Source organism: Hesperophylax consimilis, chromosome 6, assembly GCF_061612785.1.
Source record: "Hesperophylax consimilis isolate HC1 chromosome 6, BYU_Hcon_1.0, whole genome shotgun sequence".
NCBI lineage: Eukaryota > Metazoa > Arthropoda > Insecta > Trichoptera > Limnephilidae > Hesperophylax > Hesperophylax consimilis.
In genome coordinates, this window is record NC_142841.1 from 22466958 (window position 1) to 22492027 (window position 25070).

The 25070-nt window shown below is 33.0% G+C and overlaps 1 protein-coding gene and 1 non-coding gene across 2 annotated transcripts in view; both read left to right on the top strand.

The window, feature by feature from the left end:
- LOC149423071 (ras-related and estrogen-regulated growth inhibitor-like protein A) overlaps positions 1-25070 on the top strand; it is a 318583-nt gene that overhangs the window by 242391 nt on the left and 51122 nt on the right. Inside the window, exon 4 of the mRNA XM_089632840.1 lies at positions 21982-22058. Within this exon, the coding sequence (XP_089488966.1) occupies positions 21982-22058 (77 nt within the window). The remainder of the gene's footprint in view (positions 1-21981; positions 22059-25070) is intronic.
- Positions 13372-13443, top strand: TRNAW-CCA (transfer RNA tryptophan (anticodon CCA)). Its single transcript has one exon. It is a non-coding gene; the product is annotated as a tRNA-Trp (tRNA).

Below are 25070 nucleotides of genomic sequence, written 5' to 3' on the forward strand. Positions count from 1 at the left end.
GACACTTAGTGGTACCATTTTGATGAAAATTGTGATCCATAATGCAAAAGAAAAATACATGGCAATCAATTAAGAAAAAAAAAATTATCTGTAAGAGATTAAAATAGTAGTTCAGATATTTATTTAAATTTGTGACTCTTTAGTTCCCTGAAGATGTCACAAAAATAATGACAAATTAATTTAAATTTAATTATTTTTTTATGAAATAAAAACAAAGTTATTTAATAATAATAAAAATTATTCCAGAATAAAAAACCATTAATAAAAAATACAAGTTTTATAAAACCTATATCAATTTTTCCCTGTCAAAACAAAATGAAGTTCTTTTGATAGTGACAACAAACAAGTGACCGTCTGGTCTAGTTAAATAGGGTTTCGAAAAACCACCCCATACCCTTTTCCTACCACTTTAATCAGAATTTTGATACTTTTTGATGAAATTCTGTACACTTGTCTTTCAAAAAAGAGGAAAATTACTGTCTACATCCGATTTCGTAAAACGCGTAAGAATAAAGGCAAAGCTACACTGGGGAATTGAGCTGTAATATTCATAAATAGATATTTCAGTTACACAACCTACAAACCTAATCGTAAAAAGAATAACTTCTCGTAGAAGTGTTGGCCTAAGGTCTGGGTATAGCATTTCCCTAACAAAAGGCAGTTAGAGTTTAGACTGCCCAGAGGTCCCAACAGCCCAGACAGCACAATATGCAGATGAATAATGCCTCCTTACAATAAACCCAGCTAAACTAATAATGGCAGCAATATTAACATTAGTTTCGCGAATTTATAATAACATTCTGAATCGCAGAATTGATGTATAGACCGCCTAACAATGGGGGATTAGTTCTAGAAATCGGCTTCAGGAATTCATGCAACTTCAGTCCTAGTAGGTCTTCGGGACAAACCTGTAATAGTGAATGAAATCATATTATTTTTAAATTCAGATTTTATTTTATGAAAAGGTAATCTTTAAATTGAATTAAACGCAGATCTCAAATCATAACAAGTGCTGAATTATGTTACAGTGTTAATAATAAAGTATCCATATCATAATAGAAAATCTCCCCAAAGGAATGTTAAAGATCGACCCACAAGCTACTAAAATCATACGAAATATCAAAAAATATGTATAATTGGCTTCTTATTGACAATCAACACAAAGGAATATGATTCAATACAAAAAAATCTTTCAATCAATGTAATTAAAATCTTCAATAAATTTATTCGTTGGGACAAAACGCACGATGCTTAATACAAAATATAAAGCATTTGTGAGGTGCTATCAGCCATGATCTCAGGATGCTGAAGTACCGGCTCCGGGTACTTGTGAGATTACAATAATGGACATCTCTATTACATTCATCTTCCGTAGTAAGTACTAGACTTATCAGATAGCACATAATACTCCCGACACGGCGCTCAATCAGATGACATGATATTGAAACTGTTACAGATATCTGCTATTTTATACCTGTTCTTTTGTACCTGTTATGCGCTTTTGGTATTGCTAATAGAGAAGAATTGACGGCGCGGCGTCTTCACGTGAGAACCGTGTTATGTCATAGTACTAAAGAAACCACGGAATACTGTTTTTCTTACTATTGTTTTGTTATGTAGAAATATAGTTCGGTATATTATTAATTTGCTAAAATAACCGTAATGTTTTTAAATTTATTATACTCAATATGAAAATACGGTTACGCCTTGACTCGAGTGTCATTAGATACTTGTGATTAATAAGAAGTTGATAATAGTTAGTACCTATTCACTTTTAAGGACCAGTTGCTTTACAGAACTTTAAATAATTCATCAAATTTCACATTTAATGATATTCATATTTTGTGAAAGTTCTCTTCAAGTACCCACTGTGGGCCAGGTGTTTCCCAGAATTTGAATATTAATTTTGATAAATTGTTCAAGTTCTGTGAAAAAACTAGCCGTAAGATGATTTTCAGTTAAGGCGATGCACTACGTCGTGTAATATTTTGAATCCAGCCGCCATCAATAACACTCCTTACGTAGATGGCGATAAGGCTTAAATTCCGGCTTCACACCATCCAGCTGATTTGATGTAGGCAAGAAAAAATCATGGCCAAAAAGTGCCTTTTATTTTATTTTGTGGATGTTCAGGCATAAATATTTAAATGTTTTCCGATCATTTTATAAATAACTTAATTTGCCACATTATACAATAAAACCATAACCGAAAATGGGTTCGTAAGTAGGAAATTTTGAACTTTAAAGCAATTTTCATAGGCCTTATAAATTATTTTTTTCTGGGCTTATAAAAAGACTTTAAAAAATACTCGATTGTTTTAAAGGCCAAGATGTATTATAATCGCGGTATTTATTCAAAGCATCTGAAACATTTCTAGGCGACCAAATTTTCAAACCAAAAACACGTGATTCTACGTTACCACGTATTGCATCGCCTTAATATTATTAATTATTGAAGACAATATTACAATATTACTAAACGAAAATCTGAAACAAAAAATCAGAAAAAATACGGTCACATCTGGGACTCCAACCCAGGACCTTTGGATTGCCGGGACACCGCTCTACCAACTGTTCTAACGGGCCCCTATCTCCTTTGGTCATATTTAACTATATCATACTTCGAATAATAACTACCAACATTGTCTTAATTTTTCTCACCGCACATTTTTACTAACAACAATCTTTTAGATTCAATATTCAACCCGAACTAAATGCAATATAGACAGTGTCTTTAGATAAACATATAGCAGGCCCAGACGGAATACCCCCTAATATAATTGCTTATATCTCAAAAATCATAAGTCATCCACTGAGTTATATATATAATCTAAGCATTTCTACTGGTTGTTTCCCCCATTCCTGGAAACTCACGCGTGTGAGCCCAATTTTCAAAGCTGGAGACAAAGCTGATATTAAGAATTGCAGACCTGTTGCCATTCTGTCAACTATACCCAAAATATTTGAAGTGATTATTTATAAGAAATTACATCACCAAATTATGCCGTTTCTAGGAGAAAACCAAAACGGTTTCATGCCAAGAAAATTCACGGTATCAAATTTGTTAACATTTTCGCGATTGGTGGCCGTCGGACTGGACTCGAGACACCAAACCGATGTAGTGTATACGGATTTTGCCAAGGCTTTTGATCGAGTTGATCATGATATTTTATTACTTAAAATGTTTAAACTTGGCTTCGATCAACTGACACTTATCTTCTTCGCGTCATATCTAAAATCCAGAAGACAGTATTTATCAATAAATGGACAGGAATCTAAACAATTCCCCGCCTTGTCAGGTATTCCCCAAGGGTCAAACCTTGGTCCTCTGTTGTTCCTAATACTTATAGACGACATCCAGGTCTGTGTAAAATATAGCAGATGTCTTTTATTTGCGGATGATATCAAACTTTTGAGGGAAATAATATTTTACGAAGACTGCTTAAAAATGCAATCTGACCTTGATGATATAGCAGAATGGTCAGATAAAAACAAACTAGAATTTAATATAAAAAATGCGTAACAATGACATATACCCGCTCTCAGAAGCCCGTAGTTTTTGATTACACCATTAAAGAGAAAAAAATATGCCGAGTCAATAGCTATAAAGATCTCGGTATCGTCTTTGATCCCAAACTAACATTCTCGGACCACATATCACGACTTACTACAGCATGCTACAAACTCCTGGGATTTATCACCAGAACATGTAAACAATTTCACGACCCAGATGCAATGATAGCCATGTTTGATGGCGTCATACGAAGTAAGCTGGAGTATGCTAGTGGTGTGTGGACTCCGCACCAAACTAATTATATTAATATGCTGGAACAAATCCAGAAAAAATTCCTCAGGTATGTCTATATGCGGATGCGTGGAACTTATCCAAGGTTCATGCACCATGTGGACTTACTTGAGGCAACAAATAGATTTAGCTTGGAAACTAGACGTCATGCAAATCTTGCAATACTTAGTTTTAACATAATCCATAACTATATTGATAGCCCGTTCCTCTTGGAATGCTATGGTTTATACGTGCCCGAAAACTTCAGCCGTAGTCGTCGACACAACTTATTCAAAATACCATACGGCAGAACAGATATTCTAGCACAACATAGCATGACAAGAGGAATGGTGCTATTGAATGAAATCTCAGAAGCACTAGATATATATAATTCTTCTTTAAATAGCCTAAAGTTTTTTTTGTATAATAATTATCTTCATAGGTGTTAAGATTGTCAAATTGAGAATTGTACAGTAATTGGATAATCTATCTGTTGTGCAATAAGTAAAAAAAAAAAAAAAAATATATATATATATCTTATTTTTATTTTAATGTGCGACATCTATTGACTTTTCTGCAAGTCTAGCATGAATATTTATTTTTTGGAATAACTTAGTGAGTGAAAAGGCAAGGGTCCTGTGTTCTAGTCCTAGATGTGATCTATCTTGATTTTTCTTATTATTGTCTTCAATAATTAATTTTTTTTATTTTTTTATTTTTTTTATTGATACATTATTTTACAGTATTTCATATCTTAATTCAGTAATGTTGGCCTCACTGGGTTATTTACCCGTGCTGAGGCCCCATTTTAAAATATACGAATTTATACATTTAAACAAAAAACAACATTAAAATAAAGATAAATTTAAACTAAAAATAAAGATTAGAAATTAAAATTTAATTTTCACACTAAAATAAAAATATTAAAAGAGAATGGAAATCGGCATTTATAATGATTTATGTGTTTGTGCGTGTTGCGTGTTTTTTTTGTGGTGCGTGTATATGTTTTATTCTTTATGTTATAGAATTTTGGAAATATTGTCTTTTTTGTTCTTTAATCCATTTTTTTTTATTTTGTGTTTGAATTTATTTTTATTTTCCTCAATTTTTGTTTCAAGTGGAAGACTGTTGAATGCTTTAATAGCGTGGTATTTATGGTGTCTTTGTCCAAAGGTAGTTTTTACCGTCGGAGTTTTTATGTTTTTTTTATACGCTTTTCTGACCGGTCTATTAGTGATATTTTGTGTTTGTTGGGGTTTGTTTTTTTGGTAGAAAATGTAGTTTAGTAGAGTTTTAACATATAATTGGCGTATATCATGTATGTCACAGCTTTTAAATATTTGGTCTGTGTCGATTAAATATTAAATATTAAATATTACAATTGAGGTTTTACTCACTAAGTTATTCCAAAAAATAAATAATTTTTTTAACTTTTATTTATTAGGTTCTTAAAGAAGTTAAAATTATCTTAATATAAAGCAAACTCCATTTAATATTGCTTTACATTATGAGGCCCCGATGAATGGTCGGTATTAAAATATAGCTAAATGAAGGAGTGTAAAAATGCTTTATCACAATCCAAAGTATTACTTTTACTTTTACTTTAATCATAATCTAAGTTCATTCAAGTGTTCATTTTGATCGCGATTAACGAAATGAGATAAAAATTTCTCCAGCTACGCGCTAATTGTAATTCTGTCTTTAGATCGAAGATCGCAGGGTCAAAAGTTCGACTCGCAGCGGATGCGGATTAAATAATATTTTTTTTTTATAAAGAGAAAGGTTTTTTGTTATCTTACTATTGTCATTTTGAAAGTCTTCTAGAATTTAAGCTAGTAGAAATGACTGTTTTTTAACATTTCTATTTAGGAATGGGTAATAAATAGGCTGGGCCGTCAGTCGTTGAAATATTATTCTCTCAGTGATCTCAAAAGTCGTGTACCGATATGATTTAAACTTTGGCTCGTGGTACAAGGTCAACAGCGGTAGTCGTACGGTATATGCATATTACAAAATATTGTATATTTTTTTAATAACTTATGAATAATTATGTCTTTAATACTCGAATGTATAACATTTGGGAACTACGACATTTTCATTTTTTTTAATCTTTGACGGCCCACCCTAATACCTACATTGGACATGCTTGACTTGTAGGAAGTGCTTGAGATAGAAATGATAAGGATGCTTGGCCAACAGTAGAATAAAATAATTTTTTTTCCGAAAGTGCAACTTTTAAAGTAACGCGACATAGCCAAATTCGCTAAAATTAATTGCCCACCCTAAAAACTGAAAAATTCAGGGGAAATAAATTTCTTTTCAAATATTATAATAAAGTAGGTTATAGTATGTAGGTTACCTACCTACTTAATCGGTTAACTAAATTTTTCACACAATCAGTTCCAATTTTGAAAATTATACTTTAATTGAATGCAAATCCCAGATCTATAATAGAGTTGATTGAACCGGAGTTATATATTTTTCATATTTTTGGTTATGATTTTTTCGTGTCCTCTTGAAGGTGTAGCCTAATGGGTACGAGTATGTGTATCTATGAAAACCGCAAAACCGTTTGTTGTAATTTATGAATAGATTGGCTAGTCTCTGCAGCCGTGTTTACGATATCTTTGATTATGATATCAATCTGCTAAGTTCACTGCAGTTGACTCCAGATAGTATCGGCACGTTAATCATCTGCGACCGTGGTTTGCGCAAGCGCACGATTCTCCGTATAAATTTCGCAAATTAGGTGTTGCCATTTTACTAATAATGATTATGTAATGTAATATGATCATTAGAGATCGGCGATACAAAATAACGTACACCAACATGAGTAATGAGAAGGTCTTTTACACATTTGAGAGGTTCTCAAAACTAACCGCGTCCGAATAACTCTTAGAAAACAACAGAAAATGCAGTCGTACGGTAACAGAAGGGACCTTTATCATCTTTATAAATAGCGTGTGAAGGGTTGTTTTATTTTATGAACAAGGGGAGTAAAACACACTTATTATTGGAGTTGGAGGAAAGAAATTGGAAAGTGGGAAAAGAATTGAAAAAAGAACGAGCCGAAAAACCGATATATTCTCGAGTTGTGGCAAATGTCAATACAGTTAAAACGACATTAGACTATAATAACGGGGGTTTGCTCGACGCTCACATTTTAATTATTTTTAATGAACGTTTTACTTAAATCTCAAATGTTTATACAGGGATCCCTACGTATGCAAGTTATTTATATTTAATATTAATAAAAACAGGAACTTACCATTGAAATATTTTATGTAAAACGTTTTGAAAATTTTATAAAACGTTTTTCAACTATAATTTTCGACGATGAATTAGTAACTTCCCGAGAGATTCCTCTAGAAACATTTGAAAATTTATTAATACTTTCATCAAAAATAATTAAAATAAGCCTTACGAAAAGATAGATTTTCTATGCCTGCTAGGGAAAAGTCGACCATAGGTCCATCCATTACGCCGGTCCGCGCGCTGAATATTGTTTTTACACGAGTTCATCACGTATGTCGTTAAGATTCTCACTTTATTTTAGAGATTTGATGGGGCAAATTGAGCCGCAGATCTGTCCAATACACAGAGCCACGCATCGCATATTTTTGTGTACGGCTGCTTCACTTGCGTCATTCTGGATTTATTCTAGGGTATGATCTCGTCTTAAGGCGACACAAGACTCTAATAACGGTTACTCGAGGCTCGCATTTTAACTAATTCCGACGAATTCGTAACAACAATATATTTTCTTCAGACTGATACCCATGGAAATAATTTATTTATATTAGAGATCAATTAAAAATAGCAACTCACTATTCAAATATGTTTATTGGTTTGAAACTGTATGAAACGTTTTTTTAACTATAAAATTAGCGGTAAGACAACTTATGGTAGATTATATTTTTGCGGACGGTGAACGAATTAGTAACTTCCCGAGGTATTTATTTAGAAACATTTAGGTTTTAGTAATACGTTTATCAGAATTAATTGGGGCACCTTTTGCTGAAATAAATATAATACAAAGACAATATTTCCAGTTAACTTGTGTGTTTGATAGGCTGCAATCCATCCTGTAGAATTAACCTAAAGACTGTGCGAATGTGGTTGAAAAGAGAGATTAACTCTCAAGTAATCAGCAAAGCCATACTTTCTTAAATGATGTTTGATAAGATTTTTTATTATTATTTATTATTATTATTACACGCCCTAATGGGCTTTTACACACTACAAAGTTTAATAGTAGAGTATCACAGTTATTATAGATTCTACAAAATTAAAACAATAAAGGAAACATAATACAACGAAAAAAGAAAAAATATTAAATGTTACAACAAAAGCATATAATAAAATAAGATACATTAGTAAAAATGATAAGAAGTCTCACATAAATAGATATTCAAAATAAAAATAAAAATATATATATTGCGGAAATTATAGATGTCTATTTGTGTCTCGATCTATAAAAGAATTGAAATAAACAATATTTATATTGATTATTTTTAAGATGAAATATATCTCCCAGATCAGAGTATTTATTTCCGAGACTGTGAAGTCTTGGAATTGGGGAATTTTGATAAGACAGTGTCCTGGTGTTGTAAAAATAAAAGGGTAGTAAATTTCGGCAAGATCTTTTGAGTATGTGGATGCTGATTAATTGGAGTAACTCAGGACAGTCAATTTTGTAATGAAGTATTTTATGTAGTACTATTAAATCTGTGTTTATTCTTTTTTCAGAAAGTTTTAATAGGGACAATAATTTATCTAGTAAGTAATTCTGCCGGAATTGGTGATTTTAAGTTTTACAAACCTGCGATAAAAACTCACCTAACCTTTGAAAGTAGCTGCATATTCAGCAGCAGCTGCAAGACTATCCTCCGGATCTGTGATCTGTTCCGATCTGTAAGTTGTTGTAATACAGCTCCGGAGTAAATATCCGCTACCGCCATTGTCAGTCGCCGGGTTATTGTTTGAGAATTCACGACTTACATGTTTAGTGCCCTGTTCGCGGTCACCTAGACTTGCTCTTAGTCGTGTGGCATTCTGTACTATCGTGTGTAGTTACTTCGTTAATATTTTTCCCGAAGATTGCACTTTTTCAACGTTTAAATGGGTAAACGGAAATGTCTTCATGGTTCGATGTTGTCCATCAGGTAAATTATTAATATATTTTTCAATGTCTATATTGTCTAAAGACTCGATGGCTTATTTCTAGCAATATCTCAAACATTACAGGTTCCTAAAATTGGCGTTTGAATTTTTTAACTAAATTTTGATCTTAATTCAAATGGCTAAACGGAATAAACAAACTTACTTTTACAGCAGATTTTTAGAAATTTAATAGTGTATTCATGAAGAACTAGTAACTCTTTTATTAAAAAAAATAATTAACACTGTTTCAACATATTTACAATTTTTTTATTTGTGTTCATTATATGCTTTCTCTGCCAAACTAGACAATATTTTTGTGGTTTCCCTGTTGAAACAGGAGCAGATCAAAATTCGTAATTTATAATTCTAATTTTCCAGACCCTGTACTTTTAAACATTTTTTTAAATACAGCTAAAATAACTGTCGTACTGTTTTTCAGCTGACCTCAATTTGATAGAAAGCTAAACGGACCTAGAATCTTCGTTTAACGGTGATCTTTCAAATGCAAAAAATAGGGCTGATCGGCCATTTCACGACAATTTTACGTTGAAATTTCTATGAAACACCCCAACAAAAGTCTTTCTCATTCAAAGATATCTACCGATTACATTCAAAATATTTTTTTCGTTGAGACTATTAAATTTTGTAAATATGCAAGAGAAAAACACTTTATAAGTCCGTCCTATCTTTAGTTGTACCAGGTAAGAGAGCTGATATTATTTATAAGTTGTCCATAGACTTGTTGGGCTGTTAAATTTCAAGTAATTATCGACTACAATAGCGTTTTGCATTTTCATTAGAAGTTGTCCGTCATTCCAAGAGTTTATGGTTCTTCTTGTCCCACTCTGTTCTTTCTGTCCAACTATTTCTTGTTCTGCTGGACTGTCAAACTGTTTAAATGTCGAGGTTTATTTGCCATGCATGTTGAGTGTGGGTATTAGTGTCCCAGTTTTAAATAAATTGTCCATAAATCTATGCCTTTTTATTATTTGCTGGACCACACCTAAATGAATCTTATATGTAAAATCAATGATATACCTACTACATATTAAGGGAATCTACCTGCATGGCTGTACTTAAGCTTTGCCACCGTCTGCATCTAAGTAGGTATCTTTGCAATATTACGCTTTTGGCTTTCCGCATACCCATGTCTTCCATTTATATTATACATTGTATGGTTAGGAAGTAAACTCGTGTCGTGATCGTAGTTTTTAGTTTAAAAAGTATCATGCGCGGAGGTTATAGACTTGTAGGTAGAAACTTCGTACTGCGCATGCTCAGACTAAGCCCTGCGCATGCGCTGTTCCTGAGACTAAGAAAAAAGGAACATGGCGGAAGACAATAGACGGCGAAGGCTTCCCACTACGCGGTAAAATGGTAACGTTTTAGAAATATGTAACCGGGGAAAGGTACCTACTATAACTGAGATTCTCAAACTGTGATCTGTATTTATTTGTACATCGATAATAATTATTATTATAAGTTCACCTGATGCTGAAGAGTATGCATTAGTTCGATGGGATTTTCGCACTTTGTGTAGTAATTTGTTTTAAAATGTTTCACGATTGTGTTGTTCAATGAACCTCATCATATTTGCTGGACAAATCTCCCAACAAATATAATAACGTTAACCACTTACCACCACCTGTGTACCACTGACTTCGGAAGAAGTGAAGAAAATTCTTTATTCTTTGATTTGAACGTAATTTCATCGTGGAAATTACTCTCAATATCGTGGTTTGAAAATGCTTTAGCTGTATTTAATGGCGATATCTGAACTCTATTATTCTGTTTATCCTTCCTCTCTCCTTTTGTCCATCATTCGTCATACATCCACCACTCCAGTAGTAGCGGTCCTTGACTTTTCAATGATCTAGAGTGGTCAAATTATTGATTTGTAGCTGCAAATACGTGTTTATTTGTTAAAAATTTTAAATTTGTACGAAGACTTTCAGGAGTCTTTCAGTTGGGTGAAAAATTTTCAGCTACAACAACATCAGACGTATTTTTCAATCTTAACACTTTAGGCCACTGAAAGTCACGGACCGCCACTGCACTCCAAGTAGGTAGGACTTATTTCCAAGTAAAGATCTAAAATATCTTTGTTCGTAAGAATTTTAGTCTAAAGTCAGAAATACGTAAAAGTAATGCCTATTTTTAGAACCTTTTACGTGAATATCAGTTAAGCGAAAGAAGAAGAACAGGTATACAATGTTGCATTATTTCCACTGCAACGAGCATTTCATAAGAATTCATCTACAACTCTTCAAGTAACAGGCGCACTTGCATACAATTTACTCGGCATCGTAAAATGAGTTTTTATTATTTCGCTGAAGATGTGAATAGTTAACTTAATAGTTTCTCCGGTGCAGAACGAACACACCATGGCTGGAGGTGTGAAGCAGAAACAATACCAGAACAGGCCACGGGCGAGATGGCTCGTGCAAGAACAATACATACTGCTCTTATACCATTACTCGACATTGTATGTACCAGGGGCGGTTGGGGTGCTTCCAAGCTTGGCAAGGAACTTTAAAATTAGTCGGTGGAAAGTGACAGTTAAATTGTTAAGCGTCAGGTTTATATCTGAACATTAAATTCATTATCCGTGTTATCGAGGGTGTGCCGTATTCTATTACACGGAAATGGAATGTAAATCAAATCAACAAGGATACGACAGTAGGTATAAAGCACATTCAATTGGGTTTGAAAATCACGCGAAATGTGGAATTATGGAAACAGCTTACCTTGAATTCCCATGAATCCCGAAAATAGGGCTCTCGACGAACTTGCACTGTTCACAGGGTGAAATTTACTTCGAAACGAGATAATCTTTGATATGATTTTGATATTTGCAAACAGAGCACAAAGCATGTGAATATATGACTCCAATTCACGTCACGAATACGAATGTACTGACTTGCGACAATTTACAGTGCATCAAAATTATCTTCTTCTTTTCAATGCGGGTAGGGCCGTTTTTAAGGAAGGAACTGGATAGTAGATATGATAGTAGATATATGATGGGAAATGATAGTAGGTATTATCCAAAACTGTTTCAATACTAAACAGAGGGATTAGGTGCAACAATTAAATAAAATTATTGTTGAAAAAACAAGCTAATGAAATTAATATAATGTCTAATTTTAAAAAATCCACGTGTACCTACTCAATTCATACGAGTGATAGATCACCAAACCTTTCTATACCCGTCCCCTTCCCTTTCCCACTCCATACAGCCTTCAGCCTTAAAGTATTCCCCTAATCGGGATGCTATACTGTCTCCGGCAAGTTGGAAATTGCGTGCGTTTTCCAAAAAATAAAATTTTAAAATATAATATTTGTATTCACTGACCGCCCCTGACTTATATATTGCTTATGGCTTTTCTATGATGGGTAAAGGCTTACCGCTGAGAGCAGCGCTGTAATCTCTCTTTTTGTTATATGCATCGTTTATTAGAACGAGGGAGAGGTCACATCAGAGATATCAGCGGTTTTCAGGTGAACTGGAGTGAACAAAATTCTGCTGTCGTTGTAATGCTTCAAATAGACCGCAGAATTTACAAAACCGCAGAATTAAATGAGTTTTTAAACTTGTTCTTTCAAAAAATATATGTTATTAATGTGTTATAGGTGCTTCCAAAAGTTAAACAAGTAGGTATTTCTGTGAACAGTTAGTAGACCTCGCATTCAAAAAATATGTGTCAATTTTTTACTTATTTTAATAAATCAATACCAAAATGTTCTCTAAAAGAATAAGATTTGTAAGTAGGTACTTAAATACCTACTAACTTTATTTTAAACCATACATTTTTCCAAAGAAACGTCACTATCTCAATGATCATCATCCCATAATAAACAGCCATTGAAAGCCAATTAAAAAGAGCCATTAAAACGGCCATCATCTTAAAACTTAAATGGATAGTACAAACAAGTTTACAGACAGACAAAATGCGAAACTTGTCGAGTTAAAACATACAATTATTGAGCCACTGTTGAAGTTTGATACATAACGACTCATACAAGCTGATGCCGAAAATTTATATCAGCACTTCTTAGGTTCTAGACCTAGACAATAATGAAATTGAATGGTTGATTAATTTCACAGAGTGAATAAGGTAAGTTTGACCTGACTCCGCAGTACATCGGACACGCCCACCACTAAAAAAAAACAATTCTACAGATTTGTATATTCAGTGCTGTCACCTGTTATCTTTTAGTCACTTAAACTAACCAAATAATTTAAATTGTCCAAGGTGATTTTTGGCTTAACCTTATCTCGTATCTGACCTCGATTTTATTTCTAGCGAATTAACATCATTGAACCTGACTGAATCAATATTGTTTAGGTAGTTGGTCTAATACAGATCTACATCATGTCAAACATTCTATTGCAATACATGTCTTATTCCTAATCATGTACCGACTCCGTGGCGCAACGGTAGCGCGTCTGACTCCAGATCAGAAGGTTGCGTGTTCAAATCACGTCGGGGTCAAAGTTAATTGGATTTTTTTTTGCATTTTCCAGACAAAACCGAAACGTTTCAATAAAATTTAATAAAAACAAACATTTAAAAAAAATCATTATAACTGAAGCTATATTTTTTTCATTAACACACTACAGATTCTTCTGCTCGGAACCAGTGTAACTATATATGTGGCATTATTATCTTGGAATTATTTTGGACGAAAAACTAAGTTTCACCAATCATATCCATCAAATTGTGAACAAAGGTATGAAAACACTAGGCTTCGTATTAAGAACAACTAAAAACTTCAATTCTTTGCAAGCCATTAAACTATTATACGTATCTCTAGTAAGAAGTCTAATTGAATATAACTCAGTAGTTTGGTCTCCATCTTATACAATTCACATTAACAACATTGAGCGAATACAAAAAAAATTTCTACGTTTTATAAATTTTAAATTAAATATCCCTGTCGAAGACTTAAAATACAATTTCTTATTAAATACTCTAAAAATACATACATTAGAAGATAGACGTAAAATAAACGATTTAACGTTCTTATTCAAAATACTTAACTCTAAATTCGACTGTTGTGAACTCCTGCAACTTATAAACATACATACACCCACAGTAACAACACGACAAAATACAATATTCTACAGCAGCACACATAAGCGTAACTACATTGCCCACTCTCCGATACAACGATTTCACACCATGGGAAATCATTACTTTGGTGATGTTGACATATTCAATACCAACTTGGCAAGTTTTGTGGATCATTTAAAACATTTATTTCAACAATACTCCTAAACACATCATGTAAACCAACAAATAGCTGTAATTTTCTTTTCTTGTGTTTGTATAACTTGTTACATAGCTTTTATCAAATGTAATTTTATTCTTATTTTTTATGTTTGAAAGTATTTGTCAAATTAAAATTATACTACCAACCATGTAAAAGCCCTCTGGGCGTTAAATAAATAAATAAAATAAAAATAAAATAAAATATTATATATTCGTGATTTTTTGTGAGAGAAGTGGGAGAAGAAAGGTAGAAGAGATATGAAAATTTAAGGGGAAGGCCTATATTGAGAAGTACCTGCATGGCTTTTCAGGTCTGGTCATTAAACATAGCTAAAACCATTTCAAGCAACGTTTTGATTTTCATTATCAGAACTGTAATGATATCATCTACCAATCTAGCGAAAGTGAGTTTCCTCAAAATGAATTAGAACTCTTGAGGTTTTTAATGCAAATAGTCGTACAAGACATTCATATGAAAATTCGTAACTTTTCTAACTGACGAGAAGAAATCATGTCTCTAAAACATTTTAAAAATCTAAATATACACAGCGTCTGGAAAATCGTAGAACAATCGGGAAACTAGAACCAAAAAACGACTAAAATCGACGCATTTTAATGTATTAAACAATTAAACAGCTGATATTAACCCTCTAGCAACCGATTTTCTTTTTTAAATCGACCTAAAAAAATCGACTTTGGACTTCATTTGCTCGAAAACGAAGGCACAAATTAAAAAAAGTTACACCAAAAAATCGACTCCAAATGTGATGTAGGTATACTCACCGGTTTCCAGTTTTCGGACACCGTGAATTGTACTAAAAGTTTCGTATGGATAAACTCCAATATTTGCAATTTGTTATAATGATTACAGGCGATTTTTTAAATTCACCACGAATCGTCGCAAGTAATAAATTAGGCACCACTTGGAATTATTTACCCTCTTCGTATGTAACTGCTTCCTTACGCTCATATTTCTGGGTGTTAATTTGATTAACACATTAATTATTACAAGTTGACCTTTACTTACTCGTTTCTAGATTCGAGGCCACTTTTACCTTTTCTTCTTTGCCTTTCATACGGCGATGTATTATTCTATGGTACATGAAGAGGTGCATACCTTTCGTTGCCGCATCGGCGCACATCTTCAGGAACGCCTCGCATCTTAATATTAATCATCTCCTTCATCGATTGAATCGTGACCTCAAAGAGAGTCACGTCTTTAATAATATCTACAAATGTATGAACATTGCATTGTCCTAGACAGGGTGGTTCAAAAACACAAATGCATTTTATTTTATTTTATATTAAAAATTTTTTTCATCCTTTTTAATGTGAATAATGCACAATAATCGTAGCCGCTCTTGATTGCCCGGTACCAGTGGGACTGTGGCATGCACAATTGGCGTATGATACAATAGTACAATAGTAATTGGCTGCCATGGTCGCCAAACACGGCTAAAGCCATTTCAAGCAACTTTTCAATTCCGAATGGTGATCTTTCACCCGGGACAGTATTTTTAACAGTGAATTCTGACTTTTAGACCGTTTTCTTTTTTAAATGGATTACAGTTTATAGTAATGTGTATAATTGTGTAGGTATGTTGCACAATTGTCTGAGAAAAGATATTTAAGTAGATAACTTTTTTCTAAATATCTAAAAAGCGAAAAAACGAAGAAAGGAACGTAATGAAAATATACTTATAACAATTATTTAATAATTTAAATGTTGTATTTTGAATACTTATTTTTAAAGGTATGCACAAATTTGTGCCAATGTGCCAAGACCGAGTTGTTTGGCGGGCCTTTTTTTCTGTCTACTCCTGCGGGAAAACAGCGTGAAGAACGTGAGCAACAAACATTTTTCTAGGAAACACCTGAATTTTAGCACTTTCAATATAATCTTATCGTCTAATAAACATGAAATTTTTGCAATTTATAATATCGTATTATTTTCATTGATTCTTTAATTATTTTTATATTATATTATTTTTGGACCCTTCGTTACTAAATACTGCAGCAACAGGTGGTCGGAAACGACTCTGAAGCCCAATGTATATGAACTTGACTATCGCTTAGAATGCTGTACAGATAGAATAGTGGACAAAAACTTACAAAACATTATAGTTTCTTAAAAATATTATGTTTTATATCAAGTCATGAATTATTCAGTCCCTGGGCTACTCTGAGATTATTTCGTCATCAGATTCATGATTTATTTATAAATATTCCCGATTGACATTAATTTTCCAATAGATTTTCTGTTTCTTGAAATTTTGATTTAAAATATAATTGAACAAGTAAGCTGTAAATTACAACTTAATACGAAAATAATTTTTTTTTTTTTTTTGGTAAACTAATGTTTAAGACAAGATTTTTTATGATGATTTTTATAATTATTAATTATTGCTTACAAAATCATTGTTACCCTTTGTGCTATGCATAAAAAATCTTGTCTTAAACATTAGTTTACCAAAAAAAAATAATAATATTTGACAAGTTCTAGTATCTTCACCAAAAAAATGTAGACAATTTGTCTCGACGCCATCTAGTAAGAGAGTTATCACTTACAATGCTTTCCTCGTATAAAATAAAGTTGGTTGTTTCAGGTGAAAAAATGAAACAATCAGTAATTTTTTAATGAAACACTAGTATATATTGAATTATTTCGCGGATAAGAGATAAGCCGCCATAGCTCAGTGGTCAGAGCTGTCGACCGGAAATCGAAAGGACACGGGTTCAAGTCCCGTTGGCGTCATGTATCTTTTATCAGGAGATTTTTCAATGTGGATGAATGTTTCAGGCTAATAATTATTGCTTATAAAATAAAAAATAAAAACATATTTGACCACGCAGATGTATTATAAAGATTATTGTCAGTTCAATTTTTGTCGTTTCATATTAAAATAATGAATAAAAAATTGACAAACTTTACTTACTCTTAAAATGCTATCGATGTACCGTGTAGTACTAAAAGGCACAAAAATACCCAAGCGGTTCAAGTTAATTTAGATTTAGAGGAATCTGTACTTTTCATTGACCCACGTAAATAGGGCTTAAGAATTTCTCATATCTTATGGAATCTCTTCTTCCCATACAATCTGAGATGAAATAGTTCCGATCAGAAAGAAAGTGAATAGATAGTGCTCAGATACGGAATATTTTAACTGAAACTGATTATCAATGCATCTCAGTTACTTACGATATTAATGACCTTAACATGTTACACTCTTAGTTAAAGTCGACTTGGTGTTATGGGACCCTAATGTCACTTTCTTAATTTTATGTGATACCGCAAAAGAGTTTCAACTGCCCGGAGCCGGTTCCGACTTTGAGGCTGAATGGAAAGAGGAAGGGAAAGAGTTGAGAAATAGAAGTTTTGAATTACCTTGATGTTCAGATCTAATCACTAAACACGGCTAAAACCACTTAAAAAACGATTTAGAATGGTCATCAGTCTTAACAGGAAGATTCGGAATGTATAAAGCATGAAAACTAAAGGCCTGACATTCTGAAATGAGAAAGCTTATTTTTGCTCAACCCGATTATTGGTCATTTCAATCTTGAGCTTTAAAGCTTTAAATATATATATACACCTTCACAGAACAAGTCAAGAAGCAAAATTATTTCATCCTTTTTTGACATTTCTTAAATTATTAATTTGATGAAAGAGTGGTTAAGGCGAAGCTTAATGCTAAATCACTATTTTGATTAATCTTTATAACGAATTGGTGTACATTATGAGTACCAAACAATATGCTTTAGATAAATTGAAGGTTTTCTTATCGTTTTGCTTGAGTAGAATATAAATAAAAAATAAATTACTCAATAAAAAATATAAATGTAAACTACTAAAAAAATATTTTTTCAATTGAAATGTATGAACGCGTAAAGGAAATAACTTTTTTATTATTGCTAAAATTATCTGTGACAGTTTCACTTGATTCACTTTTTTGCTTTCTTATAAAATTATTTACAAAATAAATAAAAACCACTTTTGTGCTTGAAATCGAACGTTTCTAGACTCCGTTTTGTAAAACGATTTTAATGCCTATTACCCGCAATATAAGGTATACCAAGAATATAAATATTTTTGGCTTGTAGCTTCCTCTTAAAGAAAATATGTTTACGCAACTAAAAAAGTCTTTTTCACACTAATATTATTTGATCGTCGTGTTACGATTTAGAATATATTACCAGTAATGTATGATTTCAACGTGTAACATTTCTCGAATAATATGCAATCTGCTTTTTGTATTAGTTTTATTGTCTATTTCGAAAGCTTTGAGGTATTATGCAACCTGCAGACGAATGCAGAATGCTGTGATGCAACAATGCATACAACCATTATCATTTGTTAAGTAATTGATAGGCTTTCGATATAAAAGATGGGTAAAGTATACTGTATGTATAGAATCATTTGTCTGAAGAAGATAGAAACGTATTATGATTAGTCTTTGTGTAAAGCATTATTTATAGAATTCAATCTAGAGATTTTCTTTCATTACAGTGGTCCTTATTCTTGTAATATCCTCCTTTACCATAACCTTATATTAAGTTACTAACCGGTTTCGCGAGATTTTTTACAGATAATTCCAAAATTGGAACAAAAAAAAGAGTGTTGTAATGATAAAAAGGACGTACTGAAAATATCCCGACATGCAATTATGTCGAATTTTAATTAGCTATTTTAACGCTCTATAACTCAATGATTGAAATTACGTTGCGAGCTGAAAATATCTCATTAATTGCGATAACCCACAAAATCCACACATTCAATTCAGTACAAATTTCATGACGCCAGAACTCACCGATCGTGATTTTTTAGCTAGGCATTCAAACAACAGTTCTTAAACAAATAGTAAGTTTGGGTAGCGTAAGATGGACTTTAAGATGTTCTTCATTAAATTGAAGTAATAATTACATAATATAATAATTACTAACGGTTGCACAGAGAAATTTGTTATACAAATATATTCATTCTGCTGAAATACCTACAACCAGTGGTGTGCCATAGCGATTCGACCTAGGAGTATGTCAATGTCAAAGTTTAGCTACCATTGTAGGTATGTAAGCCGCAAAAAGCTCATAAATTTATGATTTTACTCTTGCGGTGAAGTCAACATAATTATAGAATTTTTTAGCGTCGTTTATGTGAAATATTACCTCAAGGCAGCTTTAAAAACGAGAGAAAAAACAGTTGTGTTAGTTAAACTATCTTATAAATATTAGTATTTAATTTACATGTAACTTTTTCCAAAAAAAAATGTTTTTGGTTTGAAGCCCTAGATATCTAACGAAGAAAAAAACGGAAATCCAATTGATAGTTTTAGATATTCAAAAAGTTTTCCGGTGGGCATTTTCATTATTTATTATTCTTTAAGCCCCCGTATACTCAACTTCTACCGATTTCTAACAAGTTTATCGCTAACGCTTTAAGTTTTTAGGTTCCAAAAAAATATACGTTATTTTTGAAGATAATATCTATACATTTGTTAAGCCGAAACGTTAACTATATAAAATTCCCTCGATAAAAAAATAGCAAAGTAAATTAGTTAAAACACGTTTTTTCCGTTATTTAATATGTTATAGGCATGAAAAAATTCACAGTGTATCTTTATATGCAACAAAAGCATTTATTGAGAAATTTTTGCTCTATTTCAAACGAGTCGTGTTTTATTAAATATTTTCACCATTTTTGCTTAATAATATAAGCGCGCTCCCTCTAACATTCGTATTTGCATATCTCCCTTTCAAACCATCTAAACGCTTACTACGAGGCCTTTAGGCTTTTTTTAATTTCATTAGAATGCTCTATGCTAGCAGTGCATCTGTGTGAGTGCTGTGTTCAAGTCTATCTTTTATAACGGTTACCACCGAAGCCATTACTGAAGCATTTCTAATGTACAGAATAAAAATAGTCGCTTGGCAAAATATTATACGATATTAAAGGTAGATATTTATTATAATTCAGATCAATATTGGCGGCCTCCCTGGTCTAGGGGTAAGGCTCTCAACTAGCAAGCCAGATGTTGATGCTTCAAACCCCGGAATGCGCAAGTAAATTTAATTTGATGAATTCGTATTATTTCACAATTTACTCATCTAAAATGGCAATCGCGGCATGTTACAGAGTGGAAGATAATCTCAGTACCGCCCTGGTTTAAGACAATGGCTGTGGCCGTATTTAGTGGCCAGATCTGAATAGTTAGGTACTTCCCCACCATCCTCTTCCCCATCTCCTTTCTATTCCTACTACCTTCGACTTTACAACATACCCCGGTTGTCTCACTAGCTCTAGACGGTTGGGAGCTGTTGGGACTATCGTTCGGTTTAATGTAAAAAATAAAAAGGTAGATAGGTAGGTATCGATTTTTGAAAAGATTATTTTTATAATTTGAATAATTTTCTTAATCAGTTGCAATTTTTTAAATATCTGGAACTCACAAATAAAATTACGTAATTAATTATTAACAAAGTATAAGTCACTAGTTGCAACTGAGTGGGAAATATTCTAGGTAGATATGTTCAATGCGGTTTTTCCTGCGGGAAAGGTAATATTTAAGACTTATAGCACACTGCAGCATTCCCGTTGCATTACAGAGTTTTATTACTATTTGCATACAATTCAGTGTGATTTGTATGACAGTTAATCTCGCAATATTGCGGAACGGTCGGTGCTTCGGAAATTCACAACCATTTTAGCTCCCGTAGTGTGTAGGACCCACCGGCCACCGCTGGAAGCCTCTCTTTCTGTTAAATGTGTTGTTTATGAGAAAGGAGTGAGGGTGTAACGAATATATCAGTGGTATTCCTTTAGATGTGTCCTTAGGTTGTAAAAATATGTTACAAAGAGATTCATAAGTCAGGTATAAGCGCCGAAAGTAAAGAAAAATTGATTTAAATATTCAAAACTAGAAAAACCCATTCGTAGCTTTAATTCTTAAGAAATGTAGCATTCATTATTGAAAAAATAGCTTTTCTAGCTAAATAGGATAACGTCAAGGAACGGGAGTTGGCAAGAGGGGAAAAACAATTAAATTAGCAAAATCACTTGAAATATGTTTATTGTATTATTGATTGAAACTCAACATGGCACATGTTTCTACCGTAGAGTTTGTCATTTTCGTTCTACTATCTGTCAATACAAGATTATAGCGACTAAAAAAATCTTTCTGCGTCAACACTATTCACAGGGGCCCACAAGTCGTCAGAGCTGCATCAGCAAATTCTCTGTGAACAATTTTTACAGCTAAGAGTAGCTGAATTATTATGTCTACAGTGACTCCATCCCTCACTTGCTCTACAAGCTGACTTTGAAAATGGCTGTTACCTTCCAGGAATTTACTGTCATCAACAGATTTGAATGTTGGTGCAAGCCTATTTTTACTTCCTAAAAGAATAGCGTCTGATCGCTGGTCATTCTGACATGCAATCGCAGGATTGAACATTTTACTTGAGTGCTCAAAAAATAGATTAGTGGTGTTGTCTTAAAAGTTCACAGTATCACAGAACTCTTCTGACAACTCTATCTTATTTGGGTTAAGACAACCTAGTCCTTTACCTCCTGCATAGCCTTTAAGGTTCACTAAAAACACCATTTATCGCTTTAAATCACGAAAATATCGTTAATGCTATGAATTCTATCTAGTCATAACATAAAGTTTCTATAGCACACCGGCTTTTTTTAACAACTTTCAAAATACTATTTGAAAAGAGATGTTTGAATGAATCTTAATGAAACTTTTTTTTTGTTTTCAGATATGCTATACAGACATAACATCGCTTTTGACAACGTTGCTTCAGAATTGGAAATCCTAGACACATCAAGATGCACCGTAAGTCCACTTCGATTTGTATAATTCACTTTGATAAAAAATAATTATATAAAAACAAGAACTAAGTAACCATTTGAGATAAAATGATTATGTGTAAACTAAAGCAAGTTTTGTCAATAATAGCAAGCCATTCATCGCAATAATAAAATATGAAAGGCTGTGGAGATAACGATCTGCGACGTGCAGTCAACTGACCCAAAAACACAATTACCAATATTACATGTATAGGTAGTAATGTTGAGTACCTACCTCATAAAGATGTACCACAAATGTTCCCACCCACCACCTCACAAAATATGTTTGTCTCAAATCTTTTTCTTTGTATTACTACAAAAGGTTTTGTTTTAATACAAAAAGTTTGTATTACTACAAACGTTTTGAGGTAGTCAAGTGGTGAGTAGGATACCTCAGGTAACGAGAATTTTCTAGGGATTTCTCCTTTTTGGTTCAACCAAACCTCACACCACACCTTAAAACCTCATTTCAGTATTTGAGTACCTCATATAAACTCATTATAAAATCATGTCCCACACGAAGATACTAATCTTTTAAAATTAATCGTAATCCAGTTAAAAATGGGATTGCAGGCCCTCAACGTTAAAAAAACATAAAGAGCACTTGAAGTGGAGCGCAGCATTAACCCAAATGTTCCGGGCGATGGCGCGGCGGGAGGTCGGTAGAGTTCGTTCGCGGTCGGAAAAATTCGGGCGACGTCGACAGCCACCACTTCCTACTTCCAACAACATTTTACCATGATTTTGCTAGGAATATACACTCTACCTACACAGGGTGTATCGGCACGTACCCGACAAACTTTAACCAGCTATTTCTTAGCACATTTGGAGTAAAAAATGTTATCGGCACTTTGCAGTTCGGTAACATTTTTTTCAATTAAAAACAAAAAATAAATAAATAAATCCACACTCCGTCACTGTCATTGGCATTGTTTCTCGTGTTCAACAGCTGTTATTAGCAAGTGTGTCAAAAAGCGTCCTCGCTCTTTCATACGCACTAAATAATAATAGTTAAAAATGAGACGAATGGTGGCATGCCATTTCGTTGTGATTGTAAAAGCGCGCCAATATAGGTACGTACGTACATTATTCAACGAAACTTGAATAAAATATTGCCAGATGGGTTTTCAAACTTTGACAAAGGATAAAACATTGGTGAAAATATGAATGGTAAATTTTTTATTAAAAAAAATGTTACCGGACAGCAAAGTGCCCATGACATTTTTTACTCTAAATGGGCTAAGAAATAGCTGGTTAAAGTTTGTCGGGTACGTCCCGATACACCCTGTATACCTCAATGACTAAAAAAAAACAATTTTGAAGTAAAGACGTCAAATTATATTATCCGGTTTTTTATACGAAATAGTTACTAAAGTGCATTATTTTCAATTTTTGGAAACTTAAGTATGTACATTTCATTACAACTTAAGTATGTATATCTGACCGATATACAGTGGTTTTCTAATAAAAGTTCGTATTGACCTATTTTATACCCAATAGTAATTCCAAATGTGACCTAAAGTATCACCGCGTGACGTCAGTATGGATGTAAATATATATGAATTGTAAATTAATCACAAGAACTAACTCCTGCGGCAATCTCGTAGGCATCTACATCAAAGTGACTTTAAACGTTTTAATTTAATTTATAAATGTCTTCTAAATTTAACAATTATTATTTTCATTCAACATCAAAATAATTATTTTTAACTAGTTCTTATAAGATTATTTAAGTTTATATGTCTTATGTTGTCGGGTCGCATAAAATACCCTTGACATTCACTCCCACCACTCTGAATCATTCTGAAATTTTATCATAATATGAATTAATTTAATGTTTTATTTGTTCGGGAATCTTGGCAGATTTTAAATCGTTAGTTTATGACCATATATGATTGATCAAGTAGGTATTTACCTAACCTAACCCAACCCTCCTCTTATTTGTCTCCTTTTTTCTCCCCAATCTCTTCAGCTTCACATTATATCCGATCTAGGTCACCATAGTCCCATTGGCTCCAGGCAGTTGAAAGTCTGCTGTAGTATTTAAATAAAAATACATTTCCCTGGTTCGCTGGTGTACCTACCAGTTGAGATACTGATTTTGCCGAACCCTTTGGTTCTACAGAACTAGTATTTCCCTGTTCGGGGTCATGCTACCTCCATTGTTTCCTTGACACGTGGATCATTTTCCTCGCGACCCATAAACACTGCCATATCTGACAGCTCTGGGTTTAATCCCCAATCACTCAACCCACTTTACAAATCAAGACAATTGGTCAAACAATCAATTTCAACGTAACCTGCCCCATAAGAATTCATACATTGAAACAATCCTTTTACACATTGTCATGAACTTTACTGTTAGGTTTTCATACATTTTGTGTTTAGCGTATGAGGTTGAAATTCAGTCAAAACACATTAGTTTTCAGCTAATCTTAGCACCTTGCAAAAAAAGTCTAAAATTTGATCTGTTAGGGGAGTTTCTAACTTATGTGTATTACACATTTCTACTATTTGTCTTCGTTTTATCGTTTGAGTATTTCTCGTGTGTCTAGGTTGCAAATAGTATTGGAACATATCTGCAATATTGTAGTACAACAGCCTGTATTGTATTCTTGCGGTTTGAAGTAACTACACACGAGTATCTTTCTACTGCCTGTTCTTTGTGCTGGACTTTTGTGAATATCTTCAATCGTTGTTCTGACTTCCTCAATCGCTGTTGAACTATCTGCCAACACCTTCCGGATTAGCATGTTGTAATGTTGAATAACAGTGTTCAGAATATAAATATCAAACGCTCCAGCTCTCAACATGAATGCAGAACGAAATACATTTTTAGAACAGTATCGTACACTAAACTGTAAAATAAATAAATCATTAAATTCTTGCCAACCTAAAACTCACTATTTTAAATACATGCATGTCATGATGAATTATTTTGTATGGTTTTTAATTAACCTTTTAAACATCAACATATCCTTTAGGATACGTTTAAATG